This window comes from Canis lupus, chromosome 3 (genome assembly GCF_011100685.1).
Source record: "Canis lupus familiaris isolate Mischka breed German Shepherd chromosome 3, alternate assembly UU_Cfam_GSD_1.0, whole genome shotgun sequence".
Taxonomy (NCBI): domain Eukaryota; kingdom Metazoa; phylum Chordata; class Mammalia; order Carnivora; family Canidae; genus Canis; species Canis lupus.
Window position 1 is genome coordinate 2,495,952 of NC_049224.1, and position 23,827 is coordinate 2,519,778.

Consider the following 23,827-nt stretch of genomic DNA (forward strand, 5'->3'; position numbering starts at 1 on the left):
CTGGAAGGCCTCCTCCCTTATACCAAGAATAAGAATCAAGGTCATGAACACTTTATTTTATGCTTAGCTCCTACATCTCCAGAACCTACAACACTGCCCGATTCACGATGGCGACTCCATGAATCTGTTTATTGGCAAGAACTAGCACTTTCTGAACACCTACTATGTGCCAGGCACTATTCTTTTTAACATTAACTCTTCTAATGAGTAAATAACACTCAGCTGTCTCTAACCGCCTCACAAATGGCAGTTGCATCACATCACCTAAGATGCTCTTGCAAAGCAGGAGACCTCACCTAGTACATGTATTATCATCTTCACAGCACCTAACACAAAGGAATTGTCAAATACAGGCCGAGTTGGGCAGCCAGGGGGGCTCAGTGGTTTAGCGCCACCTTTAGCCCAGGGTGTGATCCTGGAGACCTCGGATGGAGTCCCGTGTCGGGCGCCCTGCATGGAGCCTGCTTCTCCTTCTGCCTGTGTCTCTGCCTCTCTCCCTGTGTCTCTCATCACTAAATAAATAAAATCTTTATATATATATATACACACACACACACACATAGGGTCAAGTAGAGTACAGGAGAAAGCACTGGATTACAGGCCAGGATGCACACCCCAAGTGTGCTACGACTGGTTAGGGAAGCCAGGGCTACGTGTCTCACTGTCTTCAGCTGAAAAGACTACATTACCCGATCTGGGAGGATCCGCCCGACACTAAATTCTACATCTGACTTTTTCATGTTATGACTTTTCTAGGGGTGCTGGGGACTGTTAAGAGAATGACTACCTCCATAGACTCTCAAAACGCAAATCCAGCACTTTTTCATGGAGAAAATAACTCGGAGAATAATTGCTATCCTCTAGCTTCCATCTTCCAACGTTCCACAAGTAAAAATGTTACCCCAAAGGCCAGAATCCACAAATCTCACATTCTCCCACACTGGCGGTATGAAGGCACAGGGGTGAATTACTGCAATCTATTTGCAGCCCCCAAACAGAGCCCCACCCTAAAGGAAGAGGCCTTTCCATCACAAAACCCTATCAGTCCTGGAAGGAAACATGCATGGATAGGAATGTAAACGTCCTGATGGAGGACAAGGAGGTTCACTGGTGCGACTGGGTCATATCCAGGGCCTGCTCCCCCCTTAAAGTATTTCATTCCTCTCGACGCCCACAGGTGACCGACTACTTGCCAAGGAAGCCAGTGAGAAATCCACACACATGTGAAAAATGCAAAATGCATGCATTTAAAAGTGGGGAAAAAAATACTTAACAATTGCAACAGCAGTCAGTGAGGCTCATTACACTGTTCAGATTCGTGTACTGCCACTCGACGATGATCGTAAAATCTCTGAGGACACAAATGGGGTGGTAGCCTGCGCCAAAAGGACTGAAGAAAGCCACATATGATCTTCGAGAAGCATGAAGAAGGATCAGAATTAGCAGGAATTAAGGACTCTCTGAAGAGCAGCAGTCCAGTGCCCCTGCAGACATCCTGGTAGTTCTCTGCCTCCAAGCTGAGTAGACTTCAGGATCCCAGAGAGGACGGCCAAGTTCCATCCCAGATCTACGGTTTATGAAGAAGATGCCTAGGGACGCCCGGGTGGCTCAGCGGTTGAGCACCTGCCCTTGGCCCAGGGAGTGATCCTGCGGTCCCGGAATCGAGTCCCGCATCGGGCTCCCCGTGGGGAGTCTGCTTCTCCCTCTGCTTGTGTCTCTGCCTCTCTCTCTGTCTCTGATGTATAAATAAATTTAAAAAAGAAGAAGATGCCTAGACCCGGGCTCTCCTTCCACAATCTAAGCAACCCAAGCTTCTGATGAGGCTCAGCAGTCAGCCCACTTGTGAATTACAGCCAATCCTAAAGACAATAAAGTCATGGTTTTTGATCTTGAGACTATGGATCGACTTTGCACCGTTCCTGTCCCAGAACCCTCCATCCCAGAGCAAGTCCTGTTGTGAGAAACTTGCAGGTGGTAGAAGGGAAACAAATCAAACATGTCAAGTATGTCCATGCCCCAGCACAGAAGTTCCCCAAGGATACCTGGAAATCTAGGAAACATGTATAGAACACCAGTATTAAACCACACTCTCAAAACACAAAGTTTCGCTAATGCTTATCTAATAAGCAGGTGACAAGAATTTTGTTTTCAGTACACACCTCTGCTTCAACGGATCTAACCACACGATTTGCCTCTAATGTCAATAATAGAGAAACACAGTTTAAATCTGGGATTGGCAAACTTTTTCAGTAAAGGGCCAAATCGTAAATATTTTAGGTTTTGCAGGCCAGAGAGTTTCTGTGGCAACTACTCTTCTAGTACAGAAGCAGCCAAAGATGATGTGAATTGAAACAAGTGTGGCTACATCATGAAATATTTGACCATTTGCAAACCTCAGAGCCATTCTTAGCTCGTGGCCCTACAGAAACAGGTGGTGGGCCAGATGTGTTAGGCAGAGTTCAAGACCTCGGGGACAAAAGGAAAGGAAGGAGACCATTTGCCAAGAACTCCATTCTTGCCCTACCCCACTTCCATTGTCCTTTCTTTAATAAAAGGCTATTTACAACACAATGAATTGAACAAGAGGGAAATCTCCGTCCGCTTTATTTTCCGGTTTCTGTTCCTGCTTTTTCTCAAGAAGGAATGCAAAATGTAGTGACGAGAAATCATCAGAATGAACAGAAATAAAACCTATACGCTGAAGAAAGTAAATACCTTACCTAAGAGCACTTCAGACATCTCAAATTATGTTTGCGTAGGACTTTTCTGCTGCCTAATTACTGATCAGCGTATCCTTTCTTCCTATGCTAAAAGATCAAGGGAATAAACCTGGACCACTTTCAACCTCTAATTCAACTGGCAAAAAGTAAAAGATGATCTCTTTCCTATCACCTGGCTGTAGTGTTTTTCTCAGAATAAGTATATTCAACTTTTAAAAAGGAAATTTCATTATAATAGTCCTCCACTTTTTAACTTGTGCATGAATATAATACTTACCCTTGTATTTTCTGTAACATACTGCAATTCAGAATCCTAAAAATGTAAGTGCATTTTTAGGCATCCAGAGGAAGGATATATTTCAATCATCAAAAAAAAAAAAAAAAGCTAGTTACCCTTTTGAATATTAGAACTAAGCCTTCCAATCGGTCCTCCCTAAAATGCAAAATGGGAACAAAAGTGCCAGGGGATATAAAGAATAGGCCTTTGGCTAGACTGCAGCCAAGTGATCTTCAACAGGGTTCATTTTCTCCCCCAGAGGAGACTTAGCAATGTCTGTAGACATTTGTGGTTGCTACAACCTGGGAGAAGAAGCAAGGTGTTTCTGGTTTACACCGAGCAGACACCAGGATGCTGCTAACCATTCTACAATGCTCGGGACACCCCCCACACCAAAGAATTACCCAGCCCCAAATATCACTAGCTATAGGTTGTGAAGCAGCCAAAGGTACAGTATGAAAGTTTTAAGCTCAAGTGCCGCAGAGTTGATCTTTTATTTAGAAAACAGTATGTTAGATTTACAAATTCGACACAAAACATTCCCTAGATACCAACCATGAGCTTGTCTGCATAAAAGCACAAATAACATCACGTTAAATACACTACACCTCACAACAGTAAGTTACAACCTCGAGACTCCGGTCTTTCGAATCGAATGACTTACTGCCTATCAAAAGGCAAATTTAGCAATACTCAAGGGCTAGGTCTGACCTCCCTTCTGTACAATCAACCCTCAAATTTGAACCCGGACATGGTTTTAACCTTAAAATTAGTAGCTTGGCTTGAAATTTACAACTGAAACAGAAACCCATGGTAGTCAAAGCGGTCTCCCTGCTCTCCTCACCAACCTGCTAATCACAGCCACAAAAGAGAAGAAAAATCCACTTTTTGGGACTTTTTCCTCCTATCTTCACTGCCACGTGTACTGTAAAAGCTGACGCTCCTGGGAGCTTGGCTGCTAAGACACAAGGGGCCAAAAGCACAAGTAAGGCCTTTACAATCCAACAACCAGAGATCCTATCCCCAAGCTGTTGAATGTTCTCATGTTCCCTAACGTTCTCTCTGGAAGAGATGGAACAAGGTCAAACTGAGACCACTGGGTTCAAAGCATGAAAACTCAAGCAGGGGATGAGCAACTGCTAATGAACTACTACTACTAGGAAAAAATCTCAAAACTTATTCCAGTCTTAAGCATCCGCCTTTGGATCAGGATGTGCTCCTGGGGACCTAGGTTGGGGTCAGCTCCCCGCAGGGAGCCTGCTTCTCCCTCTGCCTGTGTCTCTGCCTCTCTCTCTGGGTCTCTCATGAATAAGTAAGTCTAAAACACACACACACACAATAAATAAATAAAATAAAGAACAAACCTATTCCAGTCTGTCAAAAAAAAAAAAAAAAAAAGCCAAAGTTTTAACAGCTATCACGAAAAACAAAAGCTAACTCAAAGTAACAATAAAAAAGTGGTAATTTTAGTCAATTTGCCCACGGCCTAGATATCCCTTAATGCTAATTAATGAGTCAGAGAGAAAAGGCCCTTCAGATAAATAGGACTGCAACATCTCCCAAACAGAAGTATTTGTTTAAGCCCTGAGAGCCATGCTGATCTGGGAACAACAAATTCAATCCAATTAAAAAAATAATAAACTTAAGCCTTCAGACTAGATGCATTCTTGCTGCAGTTGGTGGCTAAGAAGTGAGCTTGGGTCTTAGTGAAATATGCTGGTCAGAGACTCAGGGATAAAGAGGGGGGTAGTGGAAACCAGCCTTTCCAGAAGCTTCCACGGTCCTGCATTCCTCCTCAGTGTCTGCTTGTCACCACTGTCGAAGTTTCATCACTTCCCAAGAGTCACAGATCTCAAACATCATACCGTCCAAAATGAAACAAACTCCCTGATACACACCTACACCAACCCCAGCAACAAGTGCTGTGGTTTAGAGAATGTACTAGAGGATGGAGAAGCGAGAGATCTTATTTTTCTATGTATTTTAAGATTCTCAGATTGCCGAAAGCAAGAAAAAACAACAGGAAGATTAAAGGCAACTTTTATTAAACATCGACTATGGATTCTTTAAAAAGTAGTAGAAATGGGGGCACCCGCTGACAGCTGCCTTCAGCTCAGGTCATGATCCCAGGGCCCGGCTCCCTACTCAGTGGGGAGTCTGCTTCTCCCTCTTCTTCTGCCCCTCCCCCACCTGTATGTTTTCTCTTTTTCTCTAAAATAAATAAATAAAATCTTTAAAAAAAAAAGTAATAGAGATGTGAAGTATTTAAGAATATTTTTATATGTGTTTATTCACAATAAAAGTTAAAATCCAAAAGGCCTGGGTGGCACAGTGCACTAAGCATTGGTCTCTTGATTTTGACGCAGATCAGGATCTCGGGGTTTTAAGATCAAACCCAGTGTCAGGCTCTGCACCGGATATGGAGCCTGCTTAAGACTCTCTAATTCTCTCTGCCCCTCCCTGCCTCTGGGAAAAAAAAAAATCCAAATGTCTCCACATTCCAAAGTCTTTTAATCAAATATCTTCAAGACGTTCTCACTATCTTGCTTGATAATTGTTATCCTGGCTAAGATGAAGCCTGAACTAGACTTTCACATTTTCTATCAAAGTTCCAATCTCTGAAGCCACTTCCAAGAGTTAATAATAATCCCTATAGTCATAGTCTACGCTAAATATTTACAAATTGATCACTTGTTATATAAAACCCAATATACTGTCATTCTCCAGATCCAATCATAAGACATCAGACATCTGTTACAACATACGTAAGCAACTTGTGAAATCTGCTTGTAAGAAGTGATGAAGAATTTCAGGACCTTAATGTCTTTCTTTTCTTTTCATCTACTTGAATTCTTACATCACCTCAAAGCATCTTCAGGGAATTAGGCCCTGGTCAGCCTCTCAATTGCAGTGTAATTTTTATTAATTTTTCTAGCTGAGATTATTAACCCTCAAGTATACACAGAAGCTAACACAGACAAGCCCACCTGTTGCCTCCAAGCCTCACCGGAATTCCTCCCTGGAACAAAGGGTAAAGCCTTCCAAAGACTATGTCAGAGGTAGGCTGTTCCTCTCGGGTGGGAGAAACCAGAGAACCCAGAGTTGGGCCTACTGCCACCCCAGAGTCTGGCCAAGCGGTGAAAAACACAGAGTTGGAGGAGGAAAGGAAAAGAATGAAACGCAGAATAACAGCAAATAGATTGCTCTCAAACTAGGATGGTTTTAAAACATAACTTGCTTTAAAAAAAAAAAAAAAAAACATATCTTGCTTACTAAATAGACCATATACATCACTGAAGGTTCCACATTGACTTAATGAAACTAAAATCCTAAATCCTAAACTGAAATTCTGCAGAAATCAATCCCTTTCTAGATAAGTCATTCTACTAAGATACCAAAAATAATATATAGTGATGGACTGGCTTGCTTCAAATTCACCAAAGAAATGTAATACATTATTGCAAGCTAGTTTTGTAATGTGTGGTGTTCTCATCAAATTAAGGTTTACACGGGATTTAGAAGTAGTGAGAAAATAAAAATCAACTCAAAAGGCTGGATGCTGTGCTGCATAATGGTTTTCATTACAATGTTTAGCTCTAAAGAGAGCAACAAGACGTTCTGGGAGGGGTATAAATCTCAAATGTTAAACGTTTCAGAAAAAGGAGCACATTTGTTAGAGCTTCATAATTTAACTTCCTTAAAAAAAAATTTTTTTTAAAGTCATATGCTGAGGAACCACAGAGCAACATGCTCTATCTTCTATATCAGATCTTTTCTGCAGGCCAACTGGGACCTAAAAAGTAGGCAAGGAATTATTAGCATAGCATAATGGCTGAAAGCCTAGACTCCAAAGGCCACCTGTTCAACCCTCAGCTCTTAGTAGTGGGACTTTGGGCAAGTTAAAAAAAAAAAATTATATATATATATATATATATATATATACACACACACACACACACACACACACATATATATATATCTGTGCCTCGGTTTCCCCAACTACCAGATGGTGGGAATAGAGTTTGTCCTGTACGACACATAGGTTGCTGTCCTGCATAGGAGTTAGGCTTACAGAGGGTTTACTCTGTCCCATCTGTTTGGGGATTCAGTGTCTCTCCAAAACTCTTATCAGCAAAAAAAAGTGCTTTCTTCCTGAACCGAAAACGCAGCCCTGAAAAACCTGACAGTGGTCACCTTAATTAAGCATAAAAAAGCTCCACCTTCCAAATCCTCTCCCCTCGCCCACAAACCAGAATACAGACCAGAGCCTGCTCTTCCAGCAGCCACTGTCACTTTCCATCAACTGCATTCTGCTCTATGCAGAACTTAAGCCCCTCGAGGAGGACCAAGGCTGGATATTAAAATATTGGAATTAACTTTGCCTACGATTTCCCAGTAACTGAGTCACTCACGTCTTTAGTAACAGTAAAATGTCAAGGTTGCCAGAGAACCCCAGCCCCAGATGTTTGCATAAATCATTTCCAAGTGATCATCACACCAGAGCCAAAGGACGTTATTTAAAATAAGCTAACGGCTTAAATAAATCAGCTTTTTTTTCTTGTAATGAAGAAAATTCGGAAAATGTGATGGGGGGGGCAGAGGATCAGAGCAAGTTGAGCCACCAAATTATACAACCTATTAATTAGCAGGGCTTAGCATTCCTTTGGGTATGGCTTCCGAGGGCGGTTACCCCATTTTTAACTTCCATTCCCTCTCAGTAACAAGCACTGGGCAAACTCCATAAAGTGAAGCCTTAGAAACATCCCACGGTGCTTACCTCACTGTAGCTTCTGTATCATACTAATAGAGAAGAAAAAGCTTTTAACAATGTTGAGACATGTTTACAACAACATCTGTAATACTTTCCACCTGCGAGGTACTTTGAGGGCTCCGGAGGGACCACGGGCATCCACCATGAGGTCATTTTTCACTTTCAGAACTCTGACACAGTTTAGGAGTTTAGTTTGCGTTAAACTGCGGCCTTGTGCCCTCGCACATCACGACAGCGAATGGCAAGGAGGCTCTCTGGTCGCTTACACTGCCACCAAAAAAAAAAAAAAAGACAGACCCAGGCAACTTGTGCAGTATGTCTGGATCAAGTGGTGAGATGGAGCCGGTTTGGAGTCCTGCAGGTCCATTCACCCCAGAGGGTGATCACAGGGCACCCAGTTTTACGAGGATTTCTGGAGAGCACAGGTCATGATGGGTCAAGGCCCTGACAGCGCATCCTTGCAGACAGAACCGGTGCCTGCTTGCTTATTTTGAGCAACTTCGTGTACAGGAGAGACCTCGGGCGGGTGGTTCCGCGAGCAGGGAGCGCGCGCCCCAGGGCGCAGGCCGAGCGCCCCGCAGCTTCGGGCCGGGGTATGGCAGCGCCCCGGCAGCGGGCCCCCGGCGGCCGCACAGCAGCCCCGGGCAGCGGCCCCAGCCCCCGACCCCGGCCCGGCCCCGGCCCCGGCCCCAGCCCGGGCTCTGCCGCGGGGAATAAACTTTTGCTTCCTCCTCCAGACCGTGGAGAGAGGCGCCGCGGAGCCGACGGGGGTGTGCGGGACCCCGTTTCCGCGGCCGCCCCCGGGGTGGGGGGGTCCGGCAGGTGCGCGCCGCCACCCCACGGGCCCCGGGGCGAGCGCGGGCACCGGGGCCACCGCCCCTGGGTAGGAGGAGGTGGAGGGGGGCGGAGCAGGAGGAGGGGGGGGGCTGGAGGAGGAGGGGGGCGGAGAGGGGAGGAGGAGGAGGGAGGAGGGAGAGGATGAGGAGGACGGAGGGCTGCAGCGGGGGGGAGGAGGAGGACGAGGAGGGAGAGGGGGAGGAGGAGGAAGGAAGGGGGCTGGAGGAGGGGGGCAGGGAGGGAGAGGGGGGAGGAGCAGCAGGACGGGGGAGGACGGGGAGAGAGGAGGAGGGGGTGGGGGAGGAGGACGAGGAGGAGAAGACCATGGAGGGAGGAGGACGAGGAGGGGGAGGAGACCATGGAGGGAGGAGGACGGGGAGGAGGGGGGGAGGGAGGGGGAGAAGGGCGGAGGACGCGGAGGAGGGGGCTCCCCCGGGGGGCGGCCGCCGTCGTCCGGGCGCAGCGGAGCGGGGAGGCGGCGGCTCGGGCCCCCCTCCGCGCCCCAGGTCGAGCTCTCCGGGCCGGGGCGCGGGGCGGCGGGGGCTCGGGGGCGCGGGGGCGCGGCGGGGCGGCCGGGGCAGCCCACGCCCGGCGGCGGGGCCCGGGGCTCACCTGGGGGAAGGAGCCCTCGCGGCGCGGGCCCTTGGGGTAGTCCAGGTGACCCCGGTCCAGCATCAGGTAGAGCGAGAAGATCACCACGCAGAAGATCGCGCTGCCGAACACGGTGAACTGGCGGCTCAACTTCATGGTTTCCTCGATGGACGCGGGGCCCGGGCACCGTCCTGCGCCCCGGGCGGCTGCGGCTGCGGGTGCCGGTACCGGTGCGGGTGCGGGTGCGGCTCCCCGCGCGCTCGGCCGGGCGGCCCTGGCTGGGCGGGACCGGCCTGCAGCCCCGGGGGCCCCGCAAACTTGGCCCGGGAGCGGGGAGCGGCCGCCGACCGCACTTCCTGGCGCCGCCGCCCGCGCCGGGGCGGCAGGAAAAGTTTTCGGGCAGGAGGGCGGGCGGGTCCCCGGGCGAGCGGGCTGAGGGCTCCGGGCAGCGGCGGCGGGAGCGGCGGGAGCGGGGGCGGAGGGGGACGCGGGGAAGCGGGAAGCGGCCGGGAAGCGCAACTTAGCGCCGCGTGACGGCCCGACCCAGGCAACCGGACCGGGGTGCGCAGGGGTGCGCCGAGGACTGATGCCGGCGGCGAGGGGAACCGCGGCTCGGCGGGACGCGCACCGCGCCCGCCCCACGGCCACCGCCACTGCCTCTCCAGAAACGGGACCGGGCTGCGCGGGGGGAATGAAGGGCGCAGGGGGAGGCGGGCGGCGAAGCGAGCGGAAGCAGCGCCCCCGAGCCGAGCACGAGACCCCAGCAGGCCCGCGCCCGCTTCCCGCCCCGCACGCAGCGGACGATGGCGGCGGCCGCCGCGGAAGGAAGGTGCGCCGCGTCCCCGGCTCCCGCCCTCCGCCCTCCGCCCGCCGCGCAGGAGGAAGCAGCCGCGGCGAGGCGGCTGCCGGGTCAATGGGCGCCCGCAGCCCCGCAGCCGAGCAGGCGGCTGGCCCCGCCCCCTCCGACGCGTCGGCCGGGGGCGGGGCCTGAGGCGGCCAATCACGGCGCGCCGCTCCTAGGCCCCGCCCCCAGCGCCCCGGCGGGGAGCAGACCTCGGACGGCTTTTGTGCGGCGGCGGCGGCGGCGGCGGCCCCGGGGAGGGAGGGGCATGGGGGATGGGGACGGGGGTGGGGGATGGGGGCGGGCCTTCTCCCGCTTCCTTCCCTCCGCCCCGGGCCTGGCGCGCCTGCTGCGGCCTCAGCGGCACCCCCGGAGCGCGCGCTCGCGTGCAGTCGGACCCGCCCGCGCTGCCCCCGCGGACCTCCCCACGGCCGCGGCCCCCCCGCCCCGGGCTGCCCGCCCTTCTTGACTGCGCCGAGCAAATGCAGCTGGGCCCGCTCGAGTAAGTCTCCCCTCGCCCGCCGCGCCGCAGCTGTGCCGGGAGAGGGCGCCGGAGAGCCGCTCCGGGAAGCCCGGCTGCGCCTGCTGCTTGCTTGCTGCTCGGCGGCCGGCCTGCGTGCAGGCAGGTGCGGGCAGGTGTGGGCAGGTGCACCGCGGCGAGCCCGGGCCCAGGTTTCCCTCCTCACCGCTAACGCTGCTGCTCCTGCGGAGGGAGCTCCCCCACCCCACCCCCGGGCTTCCCAGAGGCCAGGTTCATAGAGGTTCCCCAGGGCGGGGCTCCGCAGGTGCTGCTGGGCTGCCCTTCGCTGAGCCCCAGGGAGCCGACTCCCCAGGAGGGTCTGGGAGGGGTTGGGCGGCTCCTCTTGGGGAGCTCCACACACACCCCCACCAGCCCTGGGGTTCCTTACGAGGGCAGCTCCTTAGAACCCCTGTTTGTATGTTCTCTAGGGCCGTCTTCCCCCATTCATCCTGTTAGGGTCTATAATCATGTGGCTTAAGCCTTTTTATTTCTCTTAAGCTTTACCTGTAAGTCTAAGAGGTAGCCTTGGAAAGATGGGGTTAGGAGTTTGCTTGCATTGGGCCTTTGGCTTGAGCTCAGTGCTGACCTCCTTGCCAAAGGGCGTCGTGGCACACAGGCCATTGCCAATTAATCAATTGCCTGTGGCTGATTGTGATCAAGGACCAAATGAAGCACGTGCCTTGCGGGGGCCGAGTGGCAGCCACATTTGACTGTCAACGGCTGTAAGGCGACTCTAAGGACTGTGGCTTGAGATGAGATGGATTCTTTCGAGTTCCTTTGAGTACCTACAAAGAGAAACAAGCACAGACCAATGTGGTGGCATGAGAACCGGAGAGCTTCTGTGACAATTCTAGAAGAGGCTCCTATGTACTGCAGATAAAACAACAACAACAACAGAGGTCTTTCTGAAGACCAAACACGAAATTTTGATTTTTTTTTTTTTTCAGTCACTGAATTACAACTTGAATTCACAGATGTGCCAGGTTTCTCGTGAAAAAGTTCAGGCACTGATGATTCAATAATAAGACTTCAAAAGTCAGGATGTGTTGCACCCAGATGAAACTGGTGATCATGAACCATTAAGTCATCCTGGGCCTCTCCACCATGGAAGCACACTGCCCTCCAGTGTCTGAGGAGGTGGGCTTCCTCTGCTTGAAAACTTGTTACAATCCCCACCCCACCCCCAGGAGGGGGCAGTGCCTTGAGAGGGAATTCACATTCTCTTCAAAACCCAGCACAATCACCCTCTGTTACCACCATACTCTTTTTTTTTTTTTTTTTTTGTTAAGATTTTATTTATTTATTCATGAGAGACACAGACAGAGGGAGAAGCAGGCTCCATGCAGGGAGCCCAATGTGGAACTCAATCCCAGGACCCCAGGATCACGCCCTGGGCTGAAGGCAGACGCCCAGCCTCTGAGCCACCCGGGCTGCCGGCCACCATACTTTTAACAAGGATCAGACCTCCGCGTGCTTCTGGGGGATAGGAGCAGACTGTGATGAAGGAAGAACTATTTACACACCAAAACTGATACACAGGCAGAAGAAATAACTTACATACTTTGTTAATAGGAAGACAGAAACCTGGAGAACACAAGCGGCAGTGGCTTCTAAGGGTGTTAGGCCACAGGAGGATGGAGTAGAACTACACTGAGCCAAATTTTTTGTTACGGTGTTAATTGTATGTTTTAGCTTGTGCAGCTAGTGGTGGTTCTAATAGCTCACCTGGTTGATTGATGGAAACTTGGACCCGGTTTGTGATGTTGAGGTACCCAAGCTTCCCAGACATGTGGAACAAGGAATCCAAAGATTTGGGGAAATGTTATACTGGATGTGCCATATACTACCTGCTTACCTATCCTCAGCTGCATTCCGTCAAAGGCTCAGAGACATTCCCTTCATTGGAAAAACTGAGAAATAAATTAGTGAGAGGAAGACCTGCATCTTTAAATCTCTGTGGATGTTCCCCTGTGTAGGCCATGTATGTCTATAGAGGATGCCCCCACTGGGATGGGCTTCTGGATGTCACTGGAGATGACGGGACCTGAGAATAGCAGAGGACAGGCAGTACTTAGGCACCAAATGTGACGTGGGAATATTTGCCTTAAAGGGCAGCAAGTGTGTACAGGCAATCTGATGGCCTAGCCCACAGAGGTCCCTAGGAACAAGTACATAGCCAACCTAATAAAGTACTGCTTGATATTTATAATAGCAAAAGCTCTAAGTCAGGCAGGTAAAACCTAACTTGAGTCAGCAGAGTGGACAATCACAGCCTTTCACTCGGTTTTCAGTTCACAGACCCCGAGCTCCTTGATTGAAGGAGAGTCTCCTTCAGGAAGGACCTTGCACCATTGCTATGATACACATTGTAAATGTTTGTCCAAGCCTCACCCAAAGAGCTGTGCCACCAGTTACTAGAGTGACAGTACGCGGGAGAAAAGGAAATATGCAGATCTCTTGAAGTTTACTAGACCCTGGATCTGAACTGATGGGAATCCCTAAGAATACAAAACACCACTTTTATGCTACGACCAAAGTTGCATTTTTATGCTACGACCAAAGTTGACCATTATCTTGGTCAGTAGTTAGATGAGGCCTTAGCTCGTGTCCAAGTCAAAGTCTGTCCTGTTATTTCATTTGATCCACACACCAACTTACTGGTTATTTACTCAGTTCTAAAACTGACAATATCAACACATTAGCTTTTTAACCCATGAAGTGAGGACCATTACGGCAGAAGGAGCTAAGTGGGATGCTCCTGGCACTTTTACTGTCTTCCAAGATCATAAACCAGAAATAATACCACAAGAAAAGACCTGAAAGAAGTAGGGATGGTGATAGTATCACATTCTCATCTAACTCACCAGTTTGGCCAGTGCAAAAGTCATACAGATCTTTAAAAAGTGGATTCCTATGAACTTAACCAGGAGGTAATTCCAATTGTGGCTGTCTGGCTGTCCCAGGTGCAGTATTTTTACTGGAATAAATCAACATAGCACCTGGTGCTTAGTATATAGCTACCAAGTTAGCCAATGCAATCTTCTCCATACTTATCTGTAAAAACCAGCCAAAGCAGTTGGCCATTAGCTACCAAAGCCAATGATACTCCTTCACAGCGTCACCACGTCAGCCACATCAGTTCTCCTTGATATAGTCTACAGAAATGGCGATCGTCTTGACGTTCCACAAAACATCACACTGGTTCGTTTTGGTTGTTCGTAATGACACCTTTATGCTAATTGGACCTGATGAACTGGAAGCAGCAGGTATTTCAGATGCCTTGGTAAGATATCTTTGAACTAGAGGGCAGGAGAACGTAATCACGAGTATGAGATAATAACTCTAAAGTGGTCTTGGCAGGTCCCAAACCTTTAGGGTGGGATAAGTTCTAGGATGGTACAAGCTATAAAGCAAAACAAAAACACTGAGGGATGGATCCAAGCAAATGGTGTAGATTAGAAATGATGAGGTTTGGGAAAAAGGATAACGTGATTGCTACAGAGACTGGTCATATGGCTTTGGAAGGAAATGAACAGCCCAGCTGGTGGGAGAGGACTACCCTAAACCCTGGGAAGTCAGAGGCTGGGGAAGGAATCATTAGACCTCTCCTGGCTCTCACATGATGCCTTTGTGATCTTGAATACCCATTCTTTACCTAAATCCTAGACTCTTAGATGTTAGGACTTAGATCCTTAGTGTTTAGACCTTAAACTAAGGACTGTTGGCCTTTCAGGTAGATGACCTCCACTTGAGATGACAGAATGAGATGAATTTTCTGGACATTAATGCGGGTCCTCCTCCCCCCACCCCCACCCAGCCTGGCTTTATTGTCAGTCCCTTGTGGTCTCTCCCTATCATCTAAGGAAAAAAAAAAAATCTGTTGTACGCTTTTTCCAAACCCAGAGCCACGGCTGAATTTAACTGCTGCATCTGTCATTCCCTCCTGACCCTACTGACAAAAACTTAACAGCTTTTCCTTTGGACACTGAAGAATTAAACCTTGACCCCAATGTCAGCAAAATGCCATTGCTTAAGTCACTGTAAACGTATTAGCAGAATCTAGTTCAACTGGAATAGTCTATACCACAAGGGCTGGGCTGGTTGGCTCTCCTAGCCAGATCGTTGTCTCCAGAAGCAGCACCGCAGCCTGTTCGCAGGAAATTATTTAGCTCCAATCAGGGAGTCTGTCCACCACAAGGGACACAAATTGACCCACCTTTGTTGTAACAAATGACACTTACACTCCTAATATAATTTATGCCCCCTGTAGGGTACTCGTGTGGACGTCAGACCTCTACTTGCCTGACAAACATAAACCAGTATAAAATCTCTAATGCAAGTGATTATAGGCAATCATGTTGCCCTGGACTTCCTACTGGCTGGTCAAGGGAGAGTCAAACGCCAACACCTATTACTGCACTTAGATTAATGAATCAGGAAAGGTAGAAAGAAAGCAGAGTGGCTTTCTCAGGTCAATCTCAACAACACCTGAGATGTACTTAACTGGCTTGGCTCTGGATGGGGAGCCCTTTTGCAATTAATCCTTTGAATTAGCCTAACCATTTGGCTTAGGAGTCCTAGTCCTGGTCACTTTGATCTGCTGTGGCGTAAGATGAATGGAAAGCATTTGGTCCAAGCCCCTACAATCAATGAGTACAATTAATTCGGTAATCTCATGGGTGGCCTGAACTCCTGAAAATAATTCTTACTTCAATACATGAAAGTTCAGGGGTAGAGTTATTGGGAAACAGCTCTACCAGCACATGACCGTCCACGTCTTCGCATGAGCCAGACAGGCATATCGGATCAATCCGGGTGGAATGCTCTGCAATTCCTCTGTGACCAAGAGGAGATAAGCTTCTTGTGGTCAGCAGAGTTCTATGAAGCCATTTCTCATCGAGCTCCCTAGTTTCAGTAGAGCATAGATAGCCCTTTCCGTCTTACTCTGCTCCACTTCAACTGTAGCTTCACACTTCTGGGTAAGCCAAGAAACTGCCAGGCTATGGGTTTAGATGGCTTCACAGAAACAGATCAACTCATCACTCCTGTCTTTGTCATCAGTTCCTTCCAGTTGAGTATCATCCTGTGGGACCAGAGACATGGGGAGGTGACACCATGTTGATATTATTTTTGCTGTATAAGTACCAAATCGCCTGAATCCAGTTGAGCCTATTGCCATCTTACTGGCTGTACCTCTGGAGGTCTGGCAGGCCAACCTAGTAGCCTCAGTAGTGATCCCTGTGGCCCTGCTAGCTACAGTACTGCTGCTTCGGAGCTGTTCACCCACTCATTGGAAGGGTCATATTTTCCTAACCTGAAGCATGAGGAAAGCCATTCTAATGTAGGGGAAAATACTCATGCAGAAAAACAGGGTGAGCAGAAGCAAGACTTTGACATATTGGGGCGACCAAAGCCTATAGGGTTGGAGCAAGTGGAGAGAGAGGTTGAAGACACAGGAAAAAGAAGAGTTAAGTGAAGGATCAAGGTGGTGAAGAAGGTACAGTGATGGGGACCAATAGCTCTGGAGGAGAGAAGCACTCTGGACAGGAGGAAGAGCCCCGCGCCCCCCACCGTCGCCCCAAGGCCAACAAAGTCAGCTCCTCCCTGTCCTTTCCTATCACAGAGCTCCGATGTCTCCTGGCCTCTTACCAGGTCTCTTGACTAATCTTGTCCTACTGTCACTGCTTACCCAGTGCTCTAGGTTTGTGAAAATGTCCATCACACGTTCTTGCCTAAAATCTGCCAGTAGTTTCCTAGCACTTTCAGATCTAATTCTAATCACATCAGTATGAACCCTAAGTTTTTCTGAGTTCTGACCTCTGTCTTTCTATCCAGCCTATCCTCCCACCCGCCCTCTTTCACACACAGTCGCTATGCTAGTCATGCTGAACAACCTGCTTTCTCCCTGTTGAACCAAGAGGACAGGGCTGCTAGGTGTGGTTGTACAGACCATACATAGAACAGCTCTGAGAGGTGCTGTATGTACCGCTGATGTTGTCAGTGCGTATAGTTATTAGAACTGTCTTCTGGAAGATGGGATTACAGTATCTAATTCTACTGAAATTAGTATAATAGGACAATTTCATGGTATATGGAAATAAAGTACCTGGAGAAAGGGCTCAGTTTTACAAAAAACTTGAACAAAGGTGCACCTCAGATCCTTGGCACAATTCTTTATGTCTAGAATGCCATTAGCAGCCCTGTCCACCAGCATACTCCTATTCATTCTGCACAAAGAAGCTCAAACACTGTCTCTACAAATATTACCAAGTATTTGTTATAACTATTTACTTCATGGTCTGGAAGTATTTGTGTTCTTATCCCTGCTCTGAAATGTCTAGTGTAGTGGGGTGGGTTGTTTTTTGTTTTTTTTTTTAAGATTTTATTTATTTATTTTAGAGAGAGTGTGTGCCACAAAGGGGAGGGGTAGAGGGAAAGGGAGAAAGAGAATCCCAAGCAGACTCCCGGCTGAGCGTGGAGCCCAGCATTGGGACCCTATCTTAGAACCCCGAGACCATGACCTGAACTGAAATCAAGAGTCCAACTGAGTCACCCAGGTGCCCCTAGTGTCGTGTTTTTAATATTTATCTTTATGCATTTTATCTGGCATGAGCACATGGAGGTGTTCTGGATCAGAGGCAGATTTCTTATTACCCCAGAGTAAACAAGAACTGCATGCTCCCCTCTCCCAGCTTGCTCCAGGTATTACCCTAGGGCGATACTATGAAAACCAAGGAAACTTTTTCTACATGAGTGACTGATACCCTATTGACAAGGGACAAGAAGAAGTGATTTTTCATGTGTTTATAAAGGTAAAGGATGCAACTCTTCCTCCTCATCTCAGGAAAGGGTCTCCTCCTGACTCCAGATGTTTCTAAGCTCCAGGGCCTCATTCCTAGTTGGAATTTAAATAACTAGAAAGATAACACTCCAGTCTCCCCAGAAGCTTCAGAACTAGCCTAGGTGCCTATCCCAGGATATAATATTTTGCTTTGGGGAAGATAAGAGAAGTTTCATTCGCCCTCTGGATCAGAGCAATTAGCTCTATCATTAGGAAAACAAACAGCTACAGATCTAATCCTTATGATATGAGGAAATGTGTCTAGGAGAAGGAAAAACTAACATTCTCTATAGTGCACATGTTTCTGTGACTTAGGAGGCTAAATAGAGCTTTTTACACGAACACTTAAGCAGAGAAGTTTTATTTTACCATCTGGAAGCTGCACAAGGGCAAGGCCCATATCATAAAAACTCAATCTGGTTCCTTCTCCAGGACACATTAGGAATATTATATGATGTCCCCAAAGCTCCACTTTCCAACCTGCCACACTAGGACAATCATAACTATTTTTCAGCATTTGCTGCAGGATTACAAGAGGTAACAAATGACATGTTAGGAGAGCCTTCCCCAGACACCTTCCATTTTCTCTAGGAAAGAGGAAGAATGGTCCGTCCCATGGAGAAGTGAGTAGAGAACATTTGAAATAGCCATCAGAGGAAGTGGATAATGGAGTCCACGTGGACAATATGGGTAGCATTACTATGTCATGGAGCAAGTCTACATTTTTCTGTCCCTGGTATTGATCCATGGCTTGAGAGCCCAAGGAACGTTGACTATGCGGATGATCCAGCAAGGGGCTTTTGTATCAAGATGCAAGAGCAGTGGCCCTGTGAGGAGTGCTCATGGTAGGAACATATACTGCTTTCCCTACCCAAATAAATACATGCTTGCAGCTGAGGCTTGTAAAATGGGCAATCAATGTAATCTTGAACAGGAATAGAGCTTGGGGTGAGGTTTCTTGAAAGTATAAGGCCTCGCTCCATTCTTATGATGAGAGAGGGTTGATGTCTCTATAAGAGCTTCAGGTTATATTTGGTAAAACTGGAAAATTGGTCTTTTCCCCTGCTAGCTGCTACTTTTAAGTCTGACCAAACTCTTCGGTTGCCTGAATACATCATATCTGAGATTGAAGTTTGGAAGGGAGTAAGAACTTCAGAAAATTTTATAATGACAGTTGCATAAAACTATAAAGGATGGAGAGTTCAATCATTTTATCTCCAACCTGTTGAGGAAATCAGTCTTCCAAGGGCCCTGAGCATCTCTACACTTATTTCTGGATTTTCCAAGAATGCAAGACTCTGACTACTCCTTAACTTAGGTCCATTTGCAGGGTTGTGTTGGCAGTGAGCAACCAAGTAATATCTTCTCCCAAACAAAGAGCAGGCTTACCAGACACTATAAAAGCAGTAGATTCTCCGAGTTCAGTATACCTTGGTCTGTGACAGATATCCTCTATGTGTAGAGGATCCCATCTGGGATTTGGGAGACATGGGGAACTAACACCAACATCATGCTTATGCTGCTTTGACATGGTTTTTTGTCTCTAAACCAGACATCCTGTGTTTGTTGCTGGCATCCGTGAAATGGTGAGAGGACCCAGACCCTTCACAGATCCTGAAACTACTGGTCTACCTACGAGAATCATGATGCTGTTGGCCTAATCTTCACCTCCCTATGCTTGTCCTTCTGTGAAAAGAAGATAAGAGAGGGGATGAGTCAAGTAACATAATAAACGTCTGAGAAGGTAAGAAGAAAAACTGCCTTTTCTTCATAGGGTTTCTCACTATTTCAGATGATTTATTGACTTGCTTTATGTCTGTCTCTTCCAGTAGAATGCAAGCTCCTAGAAGTCAGGGACCTTTTGATTTATCACTGTATCTTAATGAATAAAGTAGTGTCTAGCAATGTCAAGGCTTAATAAATATTTGTCAAATGAATTAATGATTATTTGGGCCTTGAGCCACTAGTTGGGGTGAATTGGTAGTACTCATAATGGGTTGCTGTGGCTCGTAATAGACGTCTGTTTGCTCGTGAATGGCATTTAGAGCTATTCCTCTTGTCTTTGTGAATCAGCACTGAATCTTTGTGTTCCTATGAGGGTGTGGGTTTTGTTTAGGTCCTTTAAAGAGAATTCCCCCCCAAAATAATTTTGCTAATCATCTTAATTACTAAAGGAAGTCCAATATGGGGATAGAAAGAAATGAACTCTGTATCGTGAATGACCATACATACTGGGTGCTTTACTTGTGCTGTCTCATTTAATTCTTAAAACTCTGTGAGGTTAATATATTAATTCTATTTCATAAATAAAGGACATAGATACAGGCAAGTTAAACAACTTGCTTGAGGATACATAGATACTAAAGGGTACAGCTTATTTTTTCTGGCTTCAAAATTTCTTTTTGATACAACGTTCTACAGAATTGTGATACTTTATACCTTATGAATAGATTTTCTAAAGTAACATTTAGGATGTGTATTTGTCAGTGTTCAGTGTAAACAAATAGAATTTGGGGTGCGTGTATATATATATATATATATATATATATATTTTTTTTTTTTTTTTTTTTTTTTTTTTTGCAAAGGAAGGTATTTAATAGAGGGTGCTCACAGAAATGAATGGTCAGGATTGGAGAAGTGAGTTATAGACAAAGCTTCCAAGAATCAGTGATTCCAGTACAATACAGAGTTGACCTGTCAGTGGAGCTGTGACTGCTGAGGACTTTAGGAATACGAGTTTTAATAACATAACCCTACAATAGCAAGCAGAGCCAATAAGCTACTGCTGTCCAACTGTCACAACTGCTTATTGTCTTTCAGGGGGCTGAGTAATGGGCCTTGGTGCACTGCTTCAGAAGCTGTGTTGTAGTGACTTTAATTATTAGAGAAAAAACAGACAAGTGGTCAAGGAGACATCCCAACTTCTCTTATGTTTTCTTAATCTTGCACGGATATATCTGATTGACAGACCTTCTTCATAGCTCTAGGTGCAAAGAGGTCTAGAAACCATCGTAAGCTTCCAGTCTCTGCCTGTGAAAGACACCATAAGAGGAGGGTGGAATGGACATTAAGTGAGCCAACCTGCAGTACTTACCACGGGCAATACTGGGAGAAATACAGACACAGATACAGAAATACATGTAAGAAATACACAAAGAGAATGGATGAAGATGTTTAAAACTGACTCTGTCCAGGAAAACCTACTCATATGTAATTATTTATTTTAACTCCAAACTCCTAACATTGAAATCTTTATGGCTATTGGGGCACCTGGGTAGTTCAGTCCATTAAGCATCTACCTTCAGCTCAGGTCATGATCCCAGGGTCCTGGGATCGAGTCCCTGCATCTGGCTCCCTGCTCAGTGGGGAGTCTGCTTCTCCTCCTTCCCCTTACTCATGCTCTCTTACTCACTCTCTCGCTCACTCTCTCAAATAAATAAAATCTTTAAAAATAAATAAATGAATCTTTATGGCAATGAGTTATCTTGGTGAAAATATCCATGCACATGATAACTAAGGCCAGTAATATATCTCAATGTGCACATATCAGAGAAGGGAAAATTATTTGTGGTACAGGATCATCACTTTCATTTTTTTTTGTAGTCCTTTGTTTGCTAACACTACTATTGGCATGATTTGGGGGAAGAGGAGGCTCATTTCCAGCAGGCCCCAGGTCTTTCTTTGGATTCTCTTTGGCTCTGGTTTCTCGTATGCCAACACAGTACTCAAATCAGAAAGGCTTAACAACTTAGTACTCCAAAGCTTCGAAGACACTTAGCACATCCAAGCATTTTACATGGAAGCCGCAGGGAAGCAAAAAGATTTGCCTGGGATCTCAGGGAGACTGGATTAGAAGCCAAGTTCTCTGGCTTCCTGTCCAAACCTTTCTTCATCACAATAAAATCAAGCCTTGGACTGTATGCCTCCTCAACACAGAATGAAAACGTATGTGTGAATGTATATGTGTGTACGTGAGAGAAAGGGAGAGATGGCCAGATTCCATTTACATCAAGTTCAGTAACAGGCATAACAGCTGTATTTTTTGGGAAATATACTTGCATGTTAACCATGAAGCAAAGTGAGGAAATATTAACCATCAAAGTCTGGTTAGCAGTGGCCGGCGGAGGGTGGGGGAGTTGTTACTAGTAAAAGGCACACGGGAACTTGTGGAGTGATGGCAATGTCTCAGGAGACTCAGTTTTATAGGACTGAAATTTTGTTTTTGGGGTTGTTGTTTGTTTTTTTTTTTTTGGCATGCAGTGTAATGTATTTGACTTTCTTGTCTTCAGTAACACTTTGTGTTAGTCCTTCCTGTATATTAGAGCCAGGCTGCGTGCTTTTCATGGATGACTTCCTTTCACTCTCACCAGAACACTCTCAAGGAGGCACTGTTATTATCCCCATTTCATAGATGAGCAAACTGAGATGCAGCCTTCACTAACCTGTCCAGGTCCACACAGTTAGGTAGCAGAGCTGGTATTTGATTCATCTGGCTGCAGTGTCAGCTGCTTAACCATTCTGTTGCACGACCCACCAGAAACTGAGTGACTGAGTAAATTATGGACGTTTCTTTCCATTATTATTTTTGCAATCACAAAAGTTACCGTTATGATAACTAGGTTAATAAGAGAAAAAGGCAGGATACAAAACTTTATACACACACACATAGCAATGACATCTCTGTTAAAAATATGTACACATAGCTGTAAAAGGCCAGAATATAAAACACTGGTAAGATGATGAAAATGTTGGTGCTTTGTCCCCCATCTTCTCTGTTTTCCAAATTTATTTTAAAGTGGCCATATTAAATTTACAATGGGAAAACGTTCTGTAAAATAAACTTCCCATACACCTGAAACATAAAATTTCATTTCCGCACTCTTCTTTGCTACAGCTTTGTATAATCTTGAGAAGCCTCTTCTGCTCAACGAGTGACTTCATTACTAAATTGATGGCACCCGATCACTCTAGCTATGCAAATCGCAAACCCACAGCCAGCTGAGGAAAAGGCAGATAAAAGATTACATTAAAAATTAAAGCAACGTGTGGAGATGTGGAGATAATGTGCTTACAATTATTTCTACATATTTAATATTTATGCAATTACAAAGCCAGTCATGACAAATCTTAAATCTTGAGTTCTATTCCTTTTGCCCTCTGGTATTTTTGACCTTGAACTGAGACTGCCAAATCACATATAAAAAATGGCTGTGGGAGAAGCATTTCCTTTGGCCTATAAATGATAAATGCTTTTTTCTTAGAAAGTGATCTCATTTCTTCCAAGCCTTTGTTTATTTTCAATGCCTTGTACTTTTTTTTTTTTTTATTCTGTTATATCCTGATCACCCTTGAAAGCGCTGGGCTTTCAGTCTTCCACAGTTTGGTGGTGGTGTTTTCTGGTGGTGCTGCTGTGATGTGTTTTTTGTCAGAGGAAATTTACAGGCACATTAGCCTACTTGACAGGCACAATGAGCCACAAGGCTCTCCTAAGGAGCAACTTCCACGTGCCGTGGTGAGGTTTTCTGCATCTCTCCATCCCACCCTCCCTCTTACGCTTTCCCCCTCCATGATTCAGACACAAACCCCAACCACTTTCGTTTATAAGAATTACCTTGTATCCTGGATTTAACTCTCTGGTTCCTGATCATGGCGTTACATCAGTTCTGTATTAATTAATTCATGTTCCTGCAACAATCTGGCTAGAGTAGTTTGTGGATACAACCAATGTCCTCTCTTACAGCCATCTAGATATCAAATAAGGGACGGATGATGGGAACCTTTTTTTTTTTTTTCTATGATGAGTAGTTGACATAAACTGGAGAAAACAGCATCCAAGGACTATACAAATGAAAAGCAATATAATTAAATTTTATGGAGGGTGTTTAGAGAGAAAATTCTAAAACAATTTTCTCAGTTTGTCATAGAAAAATAGTCGAAAAGAATCAATAAAACTTATTAAAAATTCAAAAATCATAAAATGAGACATGACTGAAAGGGTAAACTGTTTTCTTGGCAGATTCCAAATATATTAGAGTATTTCCCTGCAGCCACTGGGGAACTGCCGGCCTGTGCATTTTCAGCTTCGTGTATACTGTGTTGCCCCTAGGGGAGTAAATTTGCTAAGACATAGCAGTTCTGGTATATTCAGCCCCTGACTTGATGTTAAGCTATCTCTTCAATTTAACATCTTCCAGGCCTTTTAAATAATTTTTGCAGGGTGATTTTATTTTGCGATTATTCCTTTTGTCCTTGTTATGTTGGGACCATAAGCATGTAACTATGTAACCTACAGAGATTACTTAGAACAGTTGGAGGGATGCCTGGCTGGCTCAGTCTGAGGACTGCGTGGCTCTTGATCTTGGGGCCATGAGTTCGAGCTCCACGTGGGTTGTAGAGATTACTTAAGTAAATATACTTAAAAAAAAAAAA

General features: G+C 46.4%; 1 protein-coding gene and 1 long non-coding RNA gene across 2 annotated transcripts in view; one reads left to right on the top strand and one right to left on the bottom strand.

The window, feature by feature from the left end:
• Positions 1-9,352, bottom strand: part of MAN2A1 (mannosidase alpha class 2A member 1) — a 161,497-nt gene extending 152,145 nt beyond the window's left edge. The window contains exon 1 of the mRNA XM_038532169.1: positions 9,218-9,352. Coding sequence (XP_038388097.1) covers positions 9,218-9,352 — 135 coding nt within the window. The remainder of the gene's footprint in view (positions 1-9,217) is intronic.
• Positions 9,012-20,777, top strand: LOC119870980. Its single transcript, XR_005356543.1, has 3 exons — positions 9,012-9,111; positions 18,951-19,142; positions 20,380-20,777. It is a non-coding gene; the product is annotated as an uncharacterized LOC119870980 (long non-coding RNA).
• The last annotated feature ends 3,050 nt before the right edge of the window (positions 20,778-23,827 follow it).